At 43.1% G+C, this 23,480-nt stretch overlaps 1 protein-coding gene across 2 annotated transcripts in view; it reads right to left on the minus strand.

The window, feature by feature from the left end:
• Positions 1-6,095: 6,095 nt before the first annotated feature.
• Positions 6,096-23,480, minus strand: part of CIITA (class II major histocompatibility complex transactivator) — an 84,160-nt gene continuing 66,775 nt past the window's right edge. For both annotated transcript variants that reach the window (XM_029576958.1, XM_029576959.1), the window contains exons 17-22: positions 22,822-22,905; positions 19,133-19,216; positions 16,768-16,851; positions 13,080-13,163; positions 11,762-11,868; positions 6,096-7,575 (exon numbers count right to left, since the gene is read on the minus strand). In XM_029576958.1, coding sequence (XP_029432818.1) covers positions 11,796-11,868; positions 13,080-13,163; positions 16,768-16,851; positions 19,133-19,216; positions 22,822-22,905 — 409 coding nt within the window. In that variant the 3' untranslated portion in view covers positions 6,096-7,575; positions 11,762-11,795. The remainder of the gene's footprint in view (positions 7,576-11,761; positions 11,869-13,079; positions 13,164-16,767; positions 16,852-19,132; positions 19,217-22,821; positions 22,906-23,480) is intronic.

The following is a 23,480-nucleotide window of genomic DNA, read 5'->3' on the forward strand; positions in this document are numbered from 1 at the left end:
TAAGGTACAGGGAGGGGAAGGTGAGTGTGGGGGGAAGGAGGGGCCTCACAGATGTTAAGATTTAAAAAAGCAAACCTGGAACTTGAGCAGAGAGTGCGGAAAAGGAGAGGCTAGCACCAACCCCCAACCCCTATATATTTTTTGCTTTTTGGGGAGGAGGAAGCAGAGTCCAACCATGAAGTATGGATTGAGGGAGGAAGGGAGGGGGGGAGGGGGGGATTTAGTCGGGGCCTGTAGGCCCATGTTTTTTGGGTGGGTGGGTGGGTTCACTAGGTTTGCCACTTAATCAGATATCTTTTGAAGATATCCGGTTAAGTGGCTGGTTATCCAGCCACACAAGGCTGGATAACTTTATACATAACCAGCTATATTCAAAGAAATATCTGGTTATATTTAAAGTTATCTGGCTATTGTTAGCCATATAATTTGGGGATATTCATTGGGATGGTTATTCCACTGAATATCCAGGACAAGTTAACCAGCTAACTCTAGTCTGATAACTTGTCCACTAAACAGCCAACTGAATATTTGCCTCTGAGGGTTGTTTTTTTTTGTCTGAATGGGTAAAGAACTTTTCAAAAGATTGTTTTCTTCTGCCACCACAAGTCACCTTGTGGTGCACTATTCCCAACTTTTCTCAATCATTATGTCAGTGCTTCCCTGATTATGTCTGCTTTCACTTATCATCCAAATATCCATCCCCATCACTGAGTAAAAAGAGGACAGCAAAACTCCATTAAATCCATCTGGTTGGCATAAATGTATGTGTTATTTAATTCCCAGCCTTGGAGTCTATGAAAAATCTTGCCATAGCAGAGTGGATAACCAACAAAACCAGCAAAAGACTGGTAGGACTTCAACAAGCAGTTTCCTCACTTGCTGGGGTGATCGTGAATAACAGGATGGCTATGGACATACTAGTGGCTGAGAAAGGAAGAGTTTTTGTTGTGCTTACATAGATAATGAAAGTCAAATAAAACGCTCTATTGCTACTCTTAAAGACCTTAGTATTTAGGGTACCAACTGAGACTGGGACTTTCTGGGCATAAGGTCATCATTTGGGCTTTTGGTGAAAAGATTGCCTATGCCTATATCATTTTGATATTTGCTTGGAGATCATAATATGCATTTGTCTAAGTGCCCAATGCCTCATTTCTCTGTGTTGTAAGACTGTTGCTAGTGTGACAGTTATTATAATTAATTCCCTTCCAGGTAATGACTAACATGAATTGAAGGCTCTCACCATTCAGGAAGAAAGTGTCCATCTGATGAATATAAACTTACTGTACGTGTAAGTGTAATGCTGGGTGTGTTGGTATGTAATGCATAAGAAAGGTCTCAAGTAGGTTTCTCTTAGCTTGGTATTTGTGAAAAATCACAAAACAGGGGAACTGGAGTTTTAGTAGTGCTGACCTTCATCCTGGCTGTGATTTTTCTAATGCCCTGCTAAATAAACTATGCAGGGTTAGGAGTTATAGACATAGAAAGGAAAACATGTACACTGAACTTACAGCCAACGTTCTGATTCAGACCAGAATTGTTTTTTCAGTTAAAGGTAGCATTTTAGAGAACTAGAGGCTTATCACGGCTTCAAAATTATTATTCATAAGGTTACTAAATCTGCGGAGTTATTGATAATTAATACAGTTGTTGGTCAGAAATGGAGTTTTACATTGTATGGAAATACATCATGTTGTAAATAAAACCACCAAGAGTACAAAGCTTCAATTAATAACTGTATACTAAGTATTAAGCTACTGTTTAATATTGAGCAACTGAAATGGTATATTGGTCTGTAGTATTTCCTAATTTCTTCAGATTAACATATGGTTTTGCTAACCTCCTTGTATGCAAGTAAATAAAACTATTTCCAGGACCATTGGGTGTGTTTGTCTGATACCACTTAGTAAGGGAGCTGGCAAAGATCCCCTGATTTTTATTCAGGGGTCCAGGTTCAACATGTCTTTTCAGATGCTTCCGCAAAGGCTACAGCCACCATGGCCTATGGCCTATGTGAAGACAGATACAGAAGGCAAATCCCTCATAGGATTTATCCTGCTGTGGCCATTTCCTGGTAATGCACCTCCAAAGCTATGAATCCGGTGCTATGGTGTATACAATAAGATGGGAACTAAGATGGCTCCTGGGTGACTCAGCAGTGGAGAGCAGGTGATATTGGGTGGAATCAGTAGCTCAATTTAGATAGAGCCCACCACATCACGTGACCTCAGTAGCTCAATTTAGATAGGATCTCAGCTGTATAAAGATAAGTGACAGGCCAAAGTAGCAATGACCAGTGCCATAGGAGACCCCATCATGAGAGACTACTAGCTATGGAGGATGACACTGAGAAAGAAGACACAGAGCCAGGATTTTTTTTCCCAAACCCCGAGAGACTAGGCTAAGTATCTAAGGGGAAGAGAAATGCTTTACTGCTGTGTGATGGGAACTGTTGGGAGAAAGGAATGATAGCTTCACTGGATCTTCTGTTAGAAGTCAAATTAACACACAGAGCATTGCTGCAGCTATACTGTTTTCCTTGATTGCTGCTGAGATATCGAAGTTACACAAATGCCATTTTGCCTTCTTAATTGCACTGCCAGTGTGGATATAGAGAGCAGTGCTGCAGCCTTATTAAGTGGTTTTCTTTAACTGCTACTGAGACACTGGAGCAGAACAGGAAGACAGCTTTATGTTTTTTTTCTCTGAGTGGCAAGTAACATCTTGGGAGTTTGTTTTTTTTTTAATAGAAGTAAAGTGCTTAGCAATTGGCAAGTGAACCACATAGTTTGCCCAAGAATAAGATTCTCGTGGTTCAGTAAGGATACTGCTTCCACCACAGAGGACTGGAAATGGGATCAATTGACAAGTTCTGCAAGTGATCTGTATAACCATAAGGATTCCTCTAAGCAGCCAGGAATGAACTCTGAGAGGGAAATGCCTAGGAGCTGATAAGCAATAACTGAAAACACTCAGGGGAAGTAACAGAAGAGCTGGCAAATGTAAAATGTGGCCTTTATATCTGGCTGGGCATAAATTATCTGCTTGTCAAGGAGCTAAGTGGTAGAAAGCTAAATGTAGGACCCCTATGCATTTGGGAAGTGTTAGAGGGAATTAGACCTGCGATCTTATTTTACCTTGATGAATTGTGTTCTTGCATTAGATTTTCTTTGAAGCAATACATGGCACTGTGATTGATATCTGGAAAAGCGTATTCCTACCTGAAAAATACAATTATTATGTGAAATAAAAAATTGTAGGATTAAAGTTTAAGAATAAAAGCTGTTAATTAAACACTTCATGCTTTTACTGATAAGCAAACCTGCTAAGAGAGAGTTTGCAGATACTGTCAAAACAGTGGTTTAGAGTCTGAACTGAAACCAGCTTAGGGATTCCTGAAACCTAAGAATACAGAGAGAGGTTTTAGTATCTGGGACCTGGGTTGTCCACGTTGGGAAGAGGAGTACCCCTGCTTGGGAGCAAAACCCAACAGGAGCGCATAAGAGAGAACCTAACTGGCTCCACAGCCTATTCAAGCTTGAATGGTACACTCAGTGTCCTTGATGTAATGCACAGGGAGGAAGGTTTCCCAGGAGGAGGCTACAAATACTAGAAAGAATTTTAGTTTTAAGTATTAAACCGGGGGCCTCTTGCAAGAGTATATTGGAGTCTCCACTACCAATCCAGCAGGGGCCTCCACTCACATCTGTAAGGACAGATGTGACAGATGTAGACACGTGACCTACTCCCAGGGATTGGAAAGGATTTACCCAAAAGGCCAGATGCAGGTAAGCCAAAACATACTCAACAGGGGCCGGAAATTCCCTGACTTCCTCTGTGTTGAAACAGAGGAAATCTTGTTAAACCTGGATGTAGGTGTAACCTACATCCAGCATAAGGAGCCAGGTGTGGACCAGATGAATGGTGAGGCATCCTCTTCATTACACCTGGACAAGGCTAAATAATGAGCAGTATTGCCAGTAGAGATAACTGGACAAAACAAGGAGCAGTAAAGACATTCATCAGACCTGAAACTGGGACGGTGCTCCTTAAGTATCTTGAAAATACTTGATCATTATGGACCACTGCATGTTTTGATAGCTCTATTAGGGATGTGCGAAGCCCGAACCTATTTGTTCGGACTTTGTTTTTGGTCCGCCGGCCTTTTAAATTTGGGGAGACCCGAATTTGGGGTTAGTGCGCGCTAACATTTTTTTATTAGTGCGCACTAACCCAAAACAAAATTTTCCCGAACTTTTTGGGGAAAATTCCTTCAGGTTTTGGGCTCTCCGATCCAGGACGAATGCACATCCCTAATCTCTGTGATGTTACATAATGTTTAAAAATAGTGGTATCTTCGATACCAAGCAGGGAGTGTTCTGCCTTCGTAGTGTATGTAAGTTCATTATGTTGCCACCCAGTGTCATCTCATGATATTGTACAGCTTAGATTCTCTCCATGTTGCAGAGCTCTTCTTCTGACTGGTTATTGTTTGAATATTTCTGAGCACCCTATTGGATATTATCTATTTCCCATCTGTTACTAGTCCCTATTATTCCCTAATAGTTACAACTTATACCTCAGCTGCAGTTGTCATTGTCTGCTTACTGCGCTCCAGCTGAGAAAGGTTGCTATCTGTCGCACTGAGAGGTAGTGAGCCCTTGGACCACTGTTTAAGTTGATGCAAGATACATCTTAACAGGTGGTGGCTGACCGATCCCCTTGGGCTGAACCCCACTGGTTCTGGCAGCCAGCAGGACTTAAGCCATAGTATGAAGGTGACTTTTCAAAATTCATCTTGATGCATCCTCAGGTGCTCTCTCACATGCACAATACACACTCTCGTAAGCTCTCGCTTGCTTAATCATACACACACACATGCTCATGCGCACTAACATGCTCAGTCTCGCACACATACGCTCATGCACTCACACATTTTCAGTCAGACAGGCTCATCTGCCGTCTCTCGCATGTGCGTGCTCACACACACACGCTTTTTATTTTCACCTCTGGAAGCAAAGGGGTGGCAGCTGCTCTCCTCCTCAGGGTCCACCAGACATCCTCTTTCTTCTCGCCTCCAGGTTTGCTGCTCCCACTTCAGACAATGGGGGGGGGGGGACGGGGACGACACACGGACTGGCGCATGAGAAGGGAGGTCAATGCTTCTTGGGCCACGCTGCTCCTCACTATGGGGGCGAGGAAGGAAGGACGATGTTTCCTACGACAGTACAGGCTGCACCTTTCTTCACTGCTGGGGAGGGGGGAGAGGCCGATGAGGCCCCCCGTGGGGGGCGCAGGCTGAGCTGCTTCTCATTGCCAGAGCTGGGAGACGGAGAAGGAAACCGATGCATTTTTTTTGCGGACCTATGGGCTGAGTTTATCTTCACTGCCAGGGATGGGAGAGAGAGCAAAGTTGACGGATGCTTTTCACAACCCCGTGGGCCAGTCTGCTCTAGTGCTCTTTATGGCTGTGCAGGGGAAGAGGAAAGAGGAGGATGGGACCGCCCTGGTTATCGCTGCCGAGGTGGGGAAAGGATGCTGAAGTTTTGGGTTTTTTTTTGCAGGCCCATAGGCTGCTGTGCTCCTCATTGCTGGTTCGGGAGGAGGCCAATGCTTCCGGCGCAATAGCTTCTCTGGTGGATGACGCCTACGGCCGTGGCCTTACTGGCCATAGGCTAGCTACGGCTCTGTGGACACAAACATCCTGTTTCCTTTGCTGCTGGCTTGGGTGAAAATCCTGGTAGCAAGGCATATAAAGATGTTTCTGTGTAGAACTGGTTCTAATTTGTGCTTTGTCTGTCGAGATACCAGGCCTATAATAAATACTATAGAGTCACTGGTTGGTCTCTCTTGTATCTTCCTGGTAGGTGTGCTCCCTGATACATGCGTTAGTGACTATAACAGGAATATAGGAGAGTGTAGGAAGGGATAAATGGGTGTGATTGTAGGTTTGTGTGTGTGTATGGGGAAAATGAGGTGGAGACCTGTGTGTGGGCATGCACATATGTTAGGAACAGATTTTATCATAGCTGACATAATCTGCAGAAGTTTGAAGTGAACTCTAAATTTAAGACAAATGGAAAATAATGAACACATACAGGGGAATAAATTTTATTCAAAGCAAATATTAAAAAAAACTCCAACAAATCATAAGAACAAAATATTCTACATATATACAACTCTATATACAGTAATGGTAATCACAATTCAGTGCTTGCCTTTGGCTATGGGCATTATTCAATAAAGATACATTCTACAGGTACAAAATGTTTGTAAGTTTTTTTTTGTTTTTGTTTGGTTTTTTTTTTTAACAAAGCCCTATGGGCCACATATACAAAGCCTCTCACCCAAACATAGCATGGGAAAAACCCCTTTAGCACTTCTGGTTGTGTCTCCAACACTCCAAACGTACATTTTGCTATGGCAAACAGTAACCACAGCAATATCTCAGTGTAAAGACATCAGAGTTGAATAACTGATTTAGACGACCCTGACCTGTGTATAATGGATAGACGATGCCAAAAAAAAATCTTTGGAATATGATGAACACTGCAGCATGTCAGAAAAAGCATGCTCATAACGAGATGATGATGATTAACCTTAATGAATGAATTTTACAAATATGTCTCTGCTACATTTTCTACTATAACAACCCAAATCACCAGAAAGAGTTAGTGCAAAATAATGTTAAATGTGTACCATACGGTGCAATTTCTTTAGCGAAGCAGCTTCTCCCTCTGTGCAGACTTGCCGGGTCATCCATCACGTGATAAATATTGCAGTGCATGTTAGTCTGCAAATTTTACATTTAGTGGTATGCAAGTGGGAGGAGTTAATGGAAATGAGGGTCTGGTAGCATGGAATGTGATAGACTAATGCATACTAACTAGGGAAAATGTTTTTAGAGAGAGAGCCTCTGTATAGAGTTACTGTGACATGCTATAGCTAGCTATATATATATATATATATATATATATATATATATATATCATTGTAAGAGGTACACTTTCAACTTGAGGTGGGTTGGGGGGGTGCATTTCCATACATAGAGGAATTAACTGCAAATTAGATATGACTGAGCCTGCTTTGTAGTAATGAACTCCTCTTTGACTAATTTCTGTCATTTGAATCAATCTTATCTAATTTGCAGTTACTTCCTCTGACTGCGTATGTAAAAGCACACCCCGAAACCTGCCCCGAGCTGAAAGCGGACCCTCTTAGTGGTATATATAGCATGTCACACTGACTCCATATAGAGGCTCCCTCTGATGATAAATTACATATGTTAAAAACATAACATTTCATGCAATACTGTAACTCCTACAATTTGCCTAACCACACCCATTTTTTTTTTCATCACAGGCGCCATTCCAGTATCTTTATAGCATTTTGATGAATCTAGGGGTTGGTTTGGAAAGCACAGAGAAATGATGGGTAAGGCTTACGAGGGTAACACTCATTTCACATCTTGTTTTCCAGAGTCAATGAAAAGAAGTTTAACTTCTCCCTTTCTTTATGAAAGAAAACCAGCAGCAAAGGAAGGAGAGAGCAGCTTTTATATTTCCTTTCTTCTTTCTGAAACGATGAAAAAGGAACAATCAGTCCCGAGCCTGGCTCTTGATAGCTTTTACATTTATTAAATGCCGTGCGTCTATAACTTGCTTTCTCTAGGGTTCTGCCACATTCTCTACCGAGTCTCCAAACTGGAAGGTGCTGGCCTGGGTGGTGACCCCTATTATTCTGCCACCTAAATTCTTTTCTCACTGAGGGCAGTGATGGATTTAGGATTTTGGCACCCCCTAGGCACCGTCGGTGCTGTCGCCTCCCTCATCATTTCCCTCCCCCCCCCCCCCCCCAAGGTTGGACAACGGGGGGCAGAAGGTCTAAGGCACAGTCCCCTGAGTTTCCTGTGGCAAAAGTTTAAAAATTCCGATGCAAACTGGCACACATTTCCATCTTTTATATTACATTATGAAACTAAAGCACTTTTACACTATATTTATTAGTATAATTTATATTATTTTATTGAAAGGCAGCACAGTCCTAGTGTGCCTATTGGCAAATCCAGGCCTGACTGACTTGGCAAGGAATGGGATTTTCAACGCAAGGCTCTTTGGAATTACCAAATTATCCTGCCATCTTGTACTAGGGAAGAATTTTATTAAGTGAATACCTGGATTTATATCACTCATTTCTGAACATGCAGTTCACTCAAAGTGGGTTACAGCATAGTGAGAGAGATTTGCTTACAACGGTCATTTGCAGCTTCACATTTCAAAGGAGTAAACACACCTGAAGCAGCCACATGGCAACAGAATAAAGCAGCCAAAATAAAGAAAAGTAAAGTGCACCTCAAGGCCTATTTCTAAATAAATCAACAGTTGAGACTAGACGCTAACAGAAACATAATCCATTGTAAAACAGGATTTTAGCACCATGTTTAAGGCATTCAGGTGAATGTAAAGCATGTTTTCATAGTCTATTTTGTGTTTAGCATTCAAAGGCTTAATAAAATAGCCAGGCTTTATTTGCTTCCTGCAGAAAGAGTTATCCTGTATTTGGAGCTCCCTATGTTGGGTGCTGCTCCTGTGAACCAGCTATTGCGGGTGTCTGTTCTTTCAATTTCTTTTGTTGATGGGATAGTAACGGAAGCTCTGCTGGAGGATCTTACAGGTCTGGAAGGCACTATGCAGATAGTCTTTCACTCATGTAGATAGGCCTGTCGTCTTTTAATGCTTCTGAATATCAATGTCAGAGTTTTGAACTTCGATCTGTATGGTACTGGTAGCCAGTCTAGTTTGAGTAGGACAGGAGTGATGTGCAGTTTTCCCCTGCCCCCTTCCTGAGACTTGCAAATAGTTCCCTCCATCAGTCTCCTCCTCTGCCTCCATCAGCCTCAGATGGTCTCTCCCACCTGCTAATGAGGTCATAATGACAGCAGGAGGCTTATAAAAGGCTGAGCTGCCTGGCCTGAGTGGCATTTCACAGGAGGGCAGCAAGCAGTGAGCATCTCTGCTGGCTCAGGCTCTCAGGAGCCTGAAGGAACTGAAGATTCTGGAACTGAACTCAAGCAACAGAACCAAGGTGGACTACCTGCAGGTAAGTGGTGTAGTGAGTGAGTTTAGGTCACAGGGGAAACTGGCCTCTCTCTTAAGGGCCCCTGCCCCCTTCGTGGGTCTCGAAAATAGGTTCCTCCATCCTCCTCTGCCTTCATCAGCCTCAGATGGTCTCTCCCACCTGCTAATGAGGTCATAATGACAGCAGGAGGCTTATAAAAGGCTGAGCTGCCTGGGCTCAGTGGCATTTCACAGGAGGGCAGCAAGCAGTGAGCATCTCTCCTGGCTCTCAGGAGACTGAAGGACCTGAAGATTCTGGAATGGAACTCAAGCAACAGAACCAAGGTGGTCAACCTGCAGGTAAGTGGTGTAGTGGTGAAGTGTGGGTTTAGGTCACAGGGGACCCTGTGGCCTTTCCCTTAAGGGCCCCTGCCCCCTTCGTGGGTCTTGAGGTCCCTCCATCAGCCTCAGATGGTCTCTCCCACCTGCTAATGAGGTCATAATGACAGCAGGAGGCTTATAAAAGGCAGAGCTGCCTGGGCTCAGTGGCATTTCACAGGAGGGCAGCAAGCAGTGAGCATCTCTCCTGGCTCTCAGGAGACTGAAGGACCTGAAGATTCTGGAATGGAACTCAAGCAACAGAACCAAGGAGGACAACCTGCAGGTAAGTGGTGTAGTGGTGAAGTGTGGGTTTAGGTCACGGGACCCTGTGGCCTTTTCCTTAAGGGCCCCTGCCCCCTTCCTGGGTCTTGAGATCCCTCCATCAGCCTCAGATGGTCTCTCCCACCTGCTAATGAGGTCATAATGACAGCAGGAGGCTTATAAATGACTGAGCTGCCTGGGCTGAGTGGCATTTCACAGGAGGGCAGCAAGCAGTGAGCATCACTGCTGGCTCAGGCTCTCAGGAGCCTGAAGGAACTGAAGATTGTGGAATGGAACTCAAGCAACAGAACCAAGGTGGACTACCTGCAGGTAAGTGGTGTAGTGAGAGTGGGTTTAGGTCACAGGGGAACCTGTGGCCTCTCTTAAGGGACCCTGCCCCCTTCCTGGGTCTTGAAAATAGGTCCCTCCATGCCGCTATCAGCCTCAGATGGACTCTCCCACCTGCTAATGAGGTCATAATGACAGCAGGAGGCTTATAAAAGGCAGAGCTGCCTGGGCTCAGTGGCATTTCACAGGAGGGCAGCAACCAGTGAGCATCTCTGCTGGCTCTGGATCTCAGGAGACTGAACGACTGAAGATTCTGGAACTGAACTGAACCAAGGTGGACTACCTGCATGTAAGTGGTGTAGTGGTGAAGAGTGGGTTTAGGTCATAAGGGAATCTGTGGCCTTTCTCTTAAGGGCCCCTGCCCCCTTCCTGGGTCTTGAGGTCCTTCCATGCCTCAGATGGTCTCTCCCACCTGCTAATGAGGTCATAATGACAGCAGGAGGCTTATAAAAGGCTGAGCTGCCTGGGCTCAGTGGCATTTCACAGGAGGTCAGCAACCAGTGAGCATCTCTGCTGGCTCTGGATCTCAGGATGAAGGACCTGAACTCAATAGAACCAAGGTGGACTACCTGCATGTAAGTGGTGTAGTGGCGAAGAGTGGGTTTAGGTCACAGGGGAACCTGTGGCCTCTCTTAAGGGACCCTGCCCCCTTCCTGGGTCTTGAAAATAGGTCCCTCCATCAGCCTCAGATGGTCTCTCCCACCTGCTAATGAGGTCATAATGACAGCAGTAGGCTTATAAAAGGCTGAGCTACCTGGGTTCAGTGGCATTTCACAGGAGGGCAGCAAGCAGTGAGCATCTCTGCTGGCTCTGAATCTCAGGAGACTGAAGGAACTGAAGATTCTGGAACTGAACTCAAGCAACAAAACCAAGGTGGACTACCTGCAGGTAAGTGGTGTAGTGGTGCTGAGTTCTGTATGATCTGGAGTTTGTCTATTGTCAGACCCTTATAAAGTGTGTTCCATAGTCCAGTTGTGTGGGTACTCTGGCATGAAGAGCTGTGAGTAGGTCTGACTTCGATGAGTGGGCGTAGTCCTCATAAGTTCCGCAGCTGACAGAAGCTCTTTACTATTGTCTGGCTTTATGGAAGCATGGTGAGTTCCAAGTCTAGTACGATTCTGGCATTTTACCTGTGATCTGCTTTTATCAAAGTATACAAGGTGTGAATTGGCACTACTGTAGGTCGCATTCTTGGTTGTGGGAAAACAGGAAAAGATATACCACTAGGTTCTCATTTGGCAGAAATATAATCAGAAAAAGCAGCTCTGCAAATGCTCTGATTATGCTGCCTGTAGTTCATACAAATGTTAGCATGTCCCAGGTCAGCAGATATGCTCTGCATATGATACAAGCCTCATTAATTCTTTAAGAACATAAGAATTGCCATACTGAGTCAGACCAAGAGTCCTCTAAGCCCAGTATCCTGTTTCCAACAGTAACAGATCCAAGTCACAAGTATCTGGCAGGATGCCAAATGGTGGATAATGTCCAGGGATAAGCAGTGGCTTTCCCCAAGTCTACCTGCTTAATAACAGCTTAAGGACTTCTCTGTCCTGATATGTACATTAAAAGAGAACCCGCATTGCATCATCCATAAAGGGCCCTATTTTCATAGGCTCATAACAAGGACCCTTTTCTAAAGTATCTTGTGCGGTGAGGCACTCCAGGTTACACATTTAAAAAAATTCTGAAAATGAAGCACTTTACACCTTTACCTTCACCATTTTCAGAGGGTAAACCCAAGAGAATCTAGAACTTGATTCTAGAATCCTGCTGTTGAAGATGCTCTAGAACAGAGTGGGGAATTGTTGGACTCCACATCCTGAAAAACAGCAAAAGAATTTGCAAAACATGTAATATATATTAAAAAAAAAAAAAAGGTTCATGGATAAAGGTTGTACAATTCCATTTCGCTGTTCTACCCCGAGTTATAATTTTGAACTCAATCTCTGCCCTGACAGGGTGACATCTGGTGGTTACAGCATGCTCCTGCCCAAAAGTTCCTGATTCAAAGTGGTACCAATCAAGAAGTTTATTCCAGTTTGATGGCTGCTGCTGACACTACTTTGCTGGATCTACTTCCTACCTCTGGTTATCTTGAAGTGTGAGCAAATGTAAAATTATAATGGAGGTGTAATTGTTAAAATGGAGAAGGACCATGCCTATTTTTTTTTTATATATATATATACACACACATGTATATATATATATATGTATACACACACACACACATGTGTATATATGTATATGTTCTCCTTGGGTCACTGCCACATGTGAATTTTTTTCTGGACATTGTGCACACAAGTGGCAGACTGTATTATTATTGGCATCAGTGCAATTATGAAACAATCACAGTTACACAAACGAGCTATCTGATAAAAACATTTTTACAGCACATTCTTACAATTATTCCTACACACAAGAAATAAGCCATAGTCAACTTTAAAGAGCCAAAATAAAAAACCAAAGTCAATAGCTCTAAATGTGCCTTCAATATGTTTCTTTCTTTTTTAGGAAAGCAGTTGCCTTTCAAAATGGCTTGAACCTTTTACCCTAATAAAAAAAAAATTTTCACCCAAAAAATGTGATTTTTTTTTTTTTAGGTAACTATATATTTATTTTTAAGGTGAAGATATTAAACACTTGCAAGTATGTATTGAACTGAGACGGTAGCTCACAATAACACAATCCTAGAGAAAGGGTAAGTAGGGCAAAATCCACAACAGATTTTTTTTTAAAGGGTTGTGACCATAATAAAAGGTGCACTTTACTTTTGGTTTATTATTGTGTTATATAATATGGATGGGCACAATGACAGGCAAAAATGAATCATTTAACATGACCCGGCCTTTAAACTGCATTAACCAGAAGCTGCAGACTTCCACATGAATTTGTAGGATCTTGGTCAGTGTTTAAATAAATGCATCTCACTAAAGTTCTTTGTAAAAATCTCCCTGTAGCTCAAGATTAAAAGAGACATGAAGACGGCCATAATCTATTTTATGTTAGGATATGAAATCTAGAGAGACTTACAATACACTTGCAATTTGGGGACATCTCCTTAAGCTCTCAGTGAGCTTCTGGGCTCCAAGGTCAGTTATCTTGTTGTACTGAAGTCTGAAGAAAGACAAATTGTATCTGTTAATCTTGTGGACATGTCCTGTAGCCTTTACAAATTAGTCTATAAGCGTTATATATTACTACAAAGTCCTTAAACATTAGCAGGCTAACTCTAAAATGTGTGCACGTGCGCCCATCCATGCGAGTATTGGCGCGTGAACGGAGATACACTGTAATGTTAAATTATACGCGCACTTGCGTGTGCATGACTTAAAATTCACCTACTGCACGTAAGTATGCTCCTAATTTTAAGAGGTTATTAAGTAAACCTACTTCACATATCTTCCACAGGCCTTTGCCAGCTTTATAATGCGTACGTAGGTGGATTTTAAAACATGCTCGCGTGAGGGACATTCCCAGTCTTTCCAATTAGTCCACCAGTTTGCCCAGTCAGTCTCGAATTTGTTTCTCCATCCTGTCCGCCTCCCGGCTGACCCAGAGCACTTACTCTGTCATTTAAGCTCTAAAACGCAAGATCTGTAGATTCGCTCTTTATCAGGAGCTGCAATAAATTTATGCGGCTAACCAGCTGCCACGTGCTTTGGCCTCTAGTTTTAAAATATGGAGTTATGCGCGTAACCTTTGGCCCTGCACCGGAATGCCCACACTCCACCCATGCCCTGTCCCCTTATTTTTTACTCTTGCACATCCATATATGCACGTAAATTGTGGTTTTTAAAATCCGCATTGCTCACATGCAGCCCACTTGCACACATATATGGGCGTTTTAGCATGAGCAAAGAGGACACATTAATATATTTGCATATTTTTAGAAATATCTAAAAGAAAGGTACTTTATTATAATATAGTCCTCAGGATTCAAATCCCACTGTTGCTCCTTGGGCAAGTCACTTTATCCTCCGTTGCCTCAAGTACAAAATTAGATTGTAAGCCCTGTGGGGATAGGGGAATACCTATAGTACCAGAATGTAATCCGCTTTGATGTACACTCTGAAGTGCCGAAAAGCGGAGAATAAAATTTTAAATAAATGGAATTCTAAGTTTAATTATTTGAATGTTCTACACATTAATAAAGTACATGGCATTAAATCTGAAATCTCACTGCTATGGAATTTCCCATGTCACTGGCTAATTACAGTAAAATTTAGTTACATACAAAAATGGAATTCTATTATTTGCACTGTTTGTTTGCAAGTTGCATCTTTTTTCAAGTTCACTGTTCAGCTTTTTTCTTAATAAACTACTTTGTTAGTTCTGTGGCTGTAGCTAATCAGTGCCTGCAGAGGTGTAATTTTTTGTGTTTGATCTGTGTGTTTCATTTCTTTGAATTGTATGACCCCTTGGTTTTATGGAATTGCAGTATCTCTAGAAACCACCAGGGAAAAGCTTGAGGGGCAGGACACTTGCTTGGAGGCAAGTAGGAATCCCACTGCTAGGTGGAAGATTGACAATTTAGAGGTGGAGACTGAGCAGCCCTTGCAGAAAACTCCAACCAGCCAAGGGTGACTGAGTGTTAGAAGTAGCACTAAGGCATTACATAATGCACTTGTTCGAAAACAGCTACAAATGTTAAATTTGTTGCTACTTCTAAATAAATTCATATGTCCTCTCTCAGGTCCTCTTGCCAACAGGCACAGGTTAACACTCATACTATATAGAGGACCCTTGCAAAAGGCATATTTATGAATACACCATTAACTAGCAAAGAAAAACATTGGCTCTCTATAGAATTTCTTAGTTACAGGAGGCTACTCTGGTTCCTGGCATATAGATGAAAAGACATAGGAGAAAAAGGGGAAAATGTAAGAATAAAATGTTAATTTTTTTAGAAGGTTCACTATTACTGATATAAAGAACTAGTGGATGATCGATCAAACAAAAAGCTCAGCTGGCTATTCTATCATATTGTATTCTGCACATATTACATTCTTACCTAGTGAAATATTTCTGAAAGTTAATTTTCTTTTAAATAGGGAAAGGCATTGGAAAAATAAATACTTAATGGTAGTGGGAATATTGCAAGGCAAGTTTTTTTTCCATTATCACACAGTTCTTTCAGTGCCATAGTATATGCAGCAGTTTCTGAAAGGCAAAATTATATTCTCCTAGGGTCAAATATAAAATAGGGTTGCCACCTGACCCAGGTCAATGACTGATGGGCAGATCCAGTTGAGGTTTTGCCCTACTGCATCTATTAACTTGTAGTCCTGCCTTTAGCAGCCCTAGATGTAACGTTATTCTGATATATTCTGGCACCTTCTGCAAATCCAGAAAACAATGAGCATTTTACACTAGTTTTAGTAGCATGGCTTATTGCCTATCACACGTGCATTTACACATGTGAAAAGGCCATCAGTTTACTTTTCCTGGAGTATGAATTATAAAACAATGATTTCTAGAAGTCACTGAAACATAACATGAGCATGTGCAATACACTTGGCCACTGGGTTCAATTTTCTTTGAGCTGATAGTGTTGGAAGTAGTGTTCACTATCAGATGAAATCCTTTGAAATATGCCATTTATGGTATATCCAGGGCATCAGCTATTCTGTCCTGAACAGACTGAAGGAAAACAATGAGCATGGGGAGGATGGATGTTTTGGACAATGGCTTTGCTAGTTTCGGTAGCCGTGTGGAGTCATTAGAAAACTCGGTAATAAGACATGGAAGGGAAGCCTGCATGGAATGACTTATGGTTGAAACCCAAACTTCAGTGACATGGGGAGGCTGGATGTGAAAGCTTTCGTTAGTTTTGGCAGCTGTGTAGATTATTGGAAAACTTGATTATATGGAAGGAATCTTTTGTGTTGGTTTTGTAAGAATCACAGAGGAAAGTGACAAGGCCTAAAATGGCCTACCAGTGGAGATGGTAGAGGCCAGTGCTTGAGTGATATTTCTGAGCACACTAGGACCGAGCCAGGAAGGCAGCATCTGCAATCACCAGAGAGGAAGAGTGAGGTATAGAAGTCATGCTCTAATAATGTCTAGTGGCCATTAACAGGCTTAGGAGGGGGATCAACCAGATTTGTTGCTGCCCAAGTTCACCTGATTCATACGACCCAATTTTTCTAAACAATTGAGGGCATTAAACTCAATAAAAGTCGCAACTCCAAGGGTGTAGTGAAAACGTTTATTCAATACTGGGTGTGCTGAAGTAGCCAATGCACCCTCAGAGCTGGCCCCTATGACCTCATTTATGGTCCACTGGCAACCTTGATTGCACAGTGCTGGATGGGGGAGGGAGAGGTTTGATTAAGAAAAAAGGTTGTATGATGCCTAAGGTTTTGGCCCTTCTAGTCTTAAAGTGCAATATGGAATTAACACAGGCACGATTCAGAAAAGTGAGGATAACTCAATGGTAAAGCAGAAAGTAAAAATAACATGGACAACATGACAATTTAAATCACAGGGCCAGGTGACTAATGGTGAAAGCAAAAACTGATTTGGCCGTTTTTTTTTATCACCGGGTCTCAGCTAACTGCCAAAATTCAAATGGTAACCTGCTACCCTGGATGAATACTCTCCACTTCTGGACAGCGGTGCTGAAATTTAACTCATGACATTGGATAACGAAGACATTCCAGACTCCTACATCCCTAGCATGGGCCAAGAGCAGAATCGTTTGTTAGCTCATACTTACGCTAGTTCCTTTAATGATTTCATGTCAGGAAGTATCGCTGCAATGTTTTCTGCTCCATCATCACATATATAATTATTGTACAAACTGCAGTAATAAAAGAAGAAATATCAATAAAATCTGGATATATTTCAACGCTAGCAGGACCTGAAACTCACCACCTCCCTTCCCACCACCCATCCATACAACACATCCATATCCTACCCCATTTCAGGACAAACTCGAAGGTTATGCATGCATACAGATGTTACTGAGTTATGTGCTATTTTAGAGGCCAATGTACTAACGGAGTCACAGAAACGGGCTGGTAATTTGCAAAAGGTTTCTTGTGTGGCCAGTTCATTTTAAATAATAATGGTTTTGCATTCCTAGGTTTTGCAAGAAAGTTCATGTGAAATCCAAGAGTTTTTTGCCAAAAAAAAAAAAATGCTTAACCAAATCTCACTATCTTTCATTGTCAAATGCATTTTTTAATACTGCTTTTAAGACTTTTCAGGTGCTTATTTTCATTCATATTTTAATATATAATTGTCTTTTGACATTGCAATTTGTACCATCCTGCACCAGGATTCTATGTGGTACTGAAAGGTGACGCAGTCTGGTGTTTGCGGGAGAGTGGGGGGCAGGGTCCTTTGAATTATAAAAGTGCTGGTAAAGTATATAAACATCCCTAGTGCAAAAAACAAAAATGCCAAATAGGAGGCATTAAATAGAATCTTGCAGTACAATATTCATTTATTGACCTATTCTCTATCATATTCTGTCTTCTTTAGTGCTGTGATGCGAAATAATTAACCCAATCATAGAACACAGGGGAGCCCGTGCCAGAGACAGATTTCGGAGTTTGCTGCCCCTCGGCACTGTGCTGCTGTTGCATCCCCTCTTCCCCCTTCCCCAGATAAGGTCAGACGACAGTGAGCAGGAGGTGTAAAAGGCACAATCCTGCCGTTTGCTGCGGCAGCTCAAGCATAAATTCTGTGCCAAAAACTGGAAAACAAAATCTGAAGCACATTGGCAAAATGTTTCCATCTTTTATATTATAAAATGGATGAGATCTCAGGGATGCGCAAAAGAGAAGGAGAGAGTGAGAGGACCCGGGATGGGGAGAGGAAAGGAGGAGGACTAGGAATGGGATGAGGAGAAGGTGAAAAGGACTGGGGATAGGAGGAAGGAGTATGAGAAGGAAAGAGGACTGGGGATGGAGGAGCAGGAGACAGAAAGAGGACTGAGGAAGGAGGAAGGGGGAGGATGGGAGATAGGGAAGGTAGATCTTTTTATCCCATCTCAGATTCCAGATGGAGGTTCTGGGATTGAGAAAGGGGGGAGTAGGACGTGTTGGGGCAGGGGTTTCCAGGATCAGGAGAGAAGGGAGGCTGTAGGACCTGGGGGATAGAATCTGAAAAGAAGGGAGAGAGAACCTGAATTGCAGTGGGTGGGGGAGGGGGAAGGAGAGGAGAGGAGGGAGGTGTCCTTACCATGCTCTGCTTCTGCTCCCCCTTATAGCTCCTCTCTAACCTCTCAATCTGGCGCACACACACCAGCACTCACTAATCTCTTCTCTCTCTCACACACACACACTTCCCCCATCTGATCCACTCTCATCCCTCAGCCTCTCTTCTCACCCCCAGTGATCCCCATTCAGCCCCTCCTAATCTTACCAACATGATCCCCCTTTGCTCTCCGTGCTCCAGGCTCAATTCCCTCCCATTCTGCTCCCTGCCTGCTGCCTGGTGAAGGGAGGTGATGGATCAGGACAGGAGGGAGAGGGCTGTTCTCTGGCTGAGTGAGAGTCAGCACAGCTGGAAGGCAGTAGATCTCCAGCCAGCCTGCTGCCCCCACAGATTCTTGTTGCCCCAGGCACAGGCCTAGTGTGCCCACTGACAAATCCCGGCCTGGCCCCTGCTCCTCCGAGGTTTATCATTCTAACCTAGGATCCAAGTCATGCTGGGAAGGATGGTGCTAGCCACAAGACTAGAAACAGATCCATAAAACCTTAAAAGCAGGATCATCCGAAATTGTAACTGCTACCTCCAGTAAGTCCTGTCTGTATACAGGAAGGATTGATTATAAATGGCGCACTGCTTAAAGTGGATATGCCTCATTCCAAGTAATTACCCCAAATCTACCTGAAGCAGTGTAGTGGTTCCCACCCCTACTCCCTGGGATACACCTGGCCAGAATGGTTTTCAGGACATTGACAGTGAACATGCATGAGATATACGTACTTGCATGCACTGCCTCTGTTGTATGCATATCTGTTTCAAGCATAATTCATGTAAATGTCCTGAAAGCTGGACTGGCGGAGTACGTCCCAAGGACCGGGGTGAGAAGCCCTCGTGGAAAGGATTACTACATGACAACAACTCACCTGAGGGTCTGCAAAGAGGATAAGGAAGGAAAGCCTTTGCTCAGCTGCTTGGCACCTTCATCAGTTATATTGTTCTGGGAGAGGCTGTTGAAAATATAAAAAACTTTATTTGTAACTTTAATCTCTGGAAGGCAGAACCAAAATGTGCAAAAGAGTGCCTGTCAACCTTGGTCACACCAGTGAGTCCAGTCACATCTTGCCGTTTTGTTCTTTTAGGGCCTGCCCTTCAGCTGGCAGATAGCCGGATAAGCAGGACTTATCTGGCTATCTAGTGGCCACTGAATATCTGCTTAAGTTCAGCGGCCACTAGATAGCCGGATAAGCAGGACTTATCTGGCTATCTAGGGGCCACTGAATATCTGCTTAAGTTCAGGGGCCGCTAGATAGCCAGATAAGTGACTTATCCGACTATCTCTTAGCTGGAGAACTTTGTGAGCAGTCAGTGGGCAGACAGATAACTTATCTGGCCAAGTAGTGATTATATAGACTTAGCCAGATAAGTCCTGCTCAATAGTAGTTCTAAACTTAGACAGATACAACTTATCCGGCTAAGTTTGACTTCTATGCGGATATTCAGCAACATAATCATGCCACCGGATATCCACGTAACTTAGCCAGATAAGTTATATCCGGCTAAATTACTTAGCTGTTTAAGCTTTAAATATCTACCTCCTTGGGTCTGGGCTGTCGCGTTCTGTGCTGTTTTTGTTTTATTTTTAATATCTGTTCCTTCAGCGTCATACCCAGAATTCCAGCAAGCCACTGGAGGCTCATAAATCACTGGTTGGCTACCACCAGTTTACAAAGAAATCCTAAGAAAATGCTGGGAAAGAACAAGAAGCTCTGCCTGGTGTAGATATGGAACAGAGCAAAAAACCTCAGTCCTAGACATTCAGAGGACAATTTTCAATTTCAGTTCTGTGGATAAATACCAGCTTAGGCAAGCGTAACATGAGCTGCCATAGCAAGGCTGAAAGTGTTATTGGACCCTTACTATGAAAGTGATCAGGTATGAGTCGGAGTTTCAGGTTAGGGTGTTTGCATATGGTAAACCCCTGACTCTTACCTCTGAATTACAAACAAATAATGGCAAAGTGTTCTAATTGTAGAACTTTGACTGAAAGAGGAATTTGTACTAGAAATGCATTGAAAGACAGTCTTGTCAACCAAACAGATCCATCCCTGCATGAGAAGGGGGGCCAAAAGCAATGGACATACAGTTGTTAGCCCAAAGAAGATAACCAGATATGCTAAAAATGGAGATACCAAGCGCACAAGAACCGACTTAGTGACTTAGTCTGCCCAAAGGCTCCTGCCAGGTTGGTCCTGGCCTCAGGAGCACTCCCACAAGGGCACAGGGTTGTTAAGCACATAAACCAGCCATTTGAAAAGTTTACTTAGGGAATAGCCACTGCTATTAATTGATCAGTAGCATGGGATCTTCTTAGTGTTTGGGTAATTGCCAGGTTCTTGTGGCCTGGTTTGGCCTCTGTTGGAAACAGGATGCTGGGCTTGATGGACCCTTGGTCTGACCCAGCATGGCAATTTCTTATGTTCTTAAAAATGCTCTCCTTCACTAGTGCTAAAGTCAGGAACAGTGTTCCCCAAGGCACATTACTTTTAGGAACATTTAGAGATGTTCCTGGGGGAATTGCTTAGATCAAGGGAGGAGAAAGCACTAAAATTTTTTTTGTTTTCTTAGGCTTTTGTGTTGAAAGTCTAAGGCAAGTGCCTCAGGTCCTTGGTATCATCGGACTAATGATGGAAACAGCAGGGTTATAACAATGATAATTTTATGTTTACCATGTGTTATGATGTTGATTTTTATGTTTTACTTATGTATGTTTACTTTGTAACCCACCTCGGGCTATTTTTTTTCTTTTTGTATGAGTGTGGCCTATAAATCTTTTAAATAAATAAATATGCAGAGTGCGCATTCTACTCTGTGCTTGTTATTTCCCGTAGAAAAACTTTACCCATAGAAAAAGAGAGAGGCAAAAAACTCAGCAAAGTCCAAAGTGAGAGCACGCTTTGGTTTCTTTTTTGGAAATTGATGCAAAGTCTGCATGTGACAAGTACCCATGCACTTTGTCCCAATCGGGGCAGTTTGTAAATTGCCTCTTCAGTATGCAAAGCCCTAAAAACATTTGTGTTGTGCACTTTTTGCAAAGCAAATTTTATTTACTCCAAAAAATGTGAGACTTGTGAACTTGAACGGGGGCCGCCGTGCATATTTTTCAGAATGTGACCATAAATGACCCCTGCAATAACTTAACCATAGGAGGCTTGTGATTCTGGAAATTAATTTTGCTTCTTTATTTTATTTACAAATTTACAAACCGCACAACCAGTAACATTAGCAATAAAAGCGGTTTCGTTTTTTGATTTTATGGTTTTTTTGGGTTTTTTTTAAACGCACCCCACCTCCAGACAGCACACCTAGGTGATAACATATGACTTCTCTCACTGCAGCTCCTTCAGCCAGCAGGGGTCGCTGCTGTAGTGGCGGCCGTCTGCCCTCCCTCCTTGGGGGCCAGCAAGTGGATCCACAGCACGCTCGACTCCCCGCCGAGCCCAAAAAAAAGGAAAGAAAATCCAAACTAAACCGAGTTTCCTGAAACCTGAGCCACGGCACTGCCCTAGAAAACTGTATCTGTTTTCAGAAATGATCAGTCCCTTTCTCTCCCCTTTTCCTGTGATTTTCGCACAGCGCTTCTCTTTGTTGCTTGCAGTAACAGGCGCGGTGGGAATTGAGCTGATGAAGTCACGGCAGCAATGCGGCTCCGCGAATGGAAACTGCAGTGAAATCAGCGCAGGAATTTCAGGTCTGCACGATCATTAAAAGCTCATGTCCCACTACTGCAGCTCTGCACAGGGAAATCAGCTTTTCAGCAATTGCCTGCCTGATATGCAGGTAAAGTATGGGCATACGTAGGGCCTCTATTCACGTGTTTGTACCCACAGTGACAAGAGGTGCTCCTGAAGGCAGGACTGGGGAAGGATTTGGAATTATATGCACACTTTTCCTCCGGAAAACTACCTGCACAAGTTGGTCGTGTGAGTATTATTCCTGGGGATAATTTTCAATGTGCAAGTACGTACATGCTTTCGCTACAGAAAATGCTGCAGTCTGCTGGCGAACATTACCTGTGGGCTTTCCACCGAAGAGGGGCAGTCTTTTATAATTACCCCCTAAAAATATGGAAGAGGACTTTTTTTTTTTTAAATTAGACCCTTTGTTCCCAAAATCGCAGCTCCTTGTAAGTGATTAAATGGCTGATTATAGAAATATTCTTTTTAAAAATATGCACGGTAGCCCCCCCCCCCCATGATCTTGCTTCTAATGAAAGCCCTAGGAGGGAGAGGTGACGCGCTGCAGTGACCCTCCCAGAGCTGCTCCGGCGCCACCATCCTGCGGCAGGCCAGAAGGGACTCTCCGCAAGGGTCTGACACTGCAGCGCTGTGCACACCTAACGGTTAAAGTTTTTCCCATCGCCCGAAAAAGATGCCGCAGTGGCCCACTGTTTTTAACATCTCTCTCTCTCTCAATCCTTCATTGCCGGCGCGCCCTGTGTTACTTTCATGTCTGCTTTCTTTCGCTCTGCGTTTTTAAAGAAATTGGTAGCCTGGGTTTTACGGAAAGCGTCCTCAACACAGCCCAAGTTTCTCTCAGCGAACCCGATACTCACTTCAGCATTTTCAGCAGCGTTAGCTTCGGAAATGCTTCGGACAGTTTCTCCGCCCCTTTGTTTCCAATGTTGTTTTCATCTAGGCTGCCGGATTTAATAAAAACGGGAAACTGTTGTGGTTTTTCCTTAATTTACTGAGGGTTCGACATGAGAAAGCAATTCAGTCGTAACAGGGTAAAACATACATATCACGAACTACTAACGTGTAAAAACGTTGAACCAGGTTCACCAGCTTTCCGTAAATACGGGCAGACCCTTGCTCTTAAGCACTTTACTTTAGGGAAGGCTGAACGGGTCTGGACTGAATACAAACTCCACTGGAACTCGGGTCTGAAGAGTCGAAAGCTGAGCCTGGAGAGGTCACGAATTGGAGCGGTCATTGAATTTTGGACCGCTCATGGCCAAACTCGAGTCTTCAGGTTTGCCTGATCTGGATCTCTTTGGACCAGTCTGGGTGTCAGTATTCTGAGAACCGTAGTACCTTTAAGGACCTGGAATAGTTTGAATCTGTGAATATTCACACAAACAAAAACCAAATCGGAGCCAATCTGTATTTATTAAAAAGGCAAGGTAAAATTTAACCCGGTTAAAGTTGGCACTTTATTCAAGTGTGCTCTTCAAAATTGCCTCAATGTATGCCATTGAATTGTCCATAGGAT

The sequence above is a fragment of the Rhinatrema bivittatum genome, chromosome 14 (assembly GCF_901001135.1).
Source record: "Rhinatrema bivittatum chromosome 14, aRhiBiv1.1, whole genome shotgun sequence".
NCBI lineage: Eukaryota > Metazoa > Chordata > Amphibia > Gymnophiona > Rhinatrematidae > Rhinatrema > Rhinatrema bivittatum.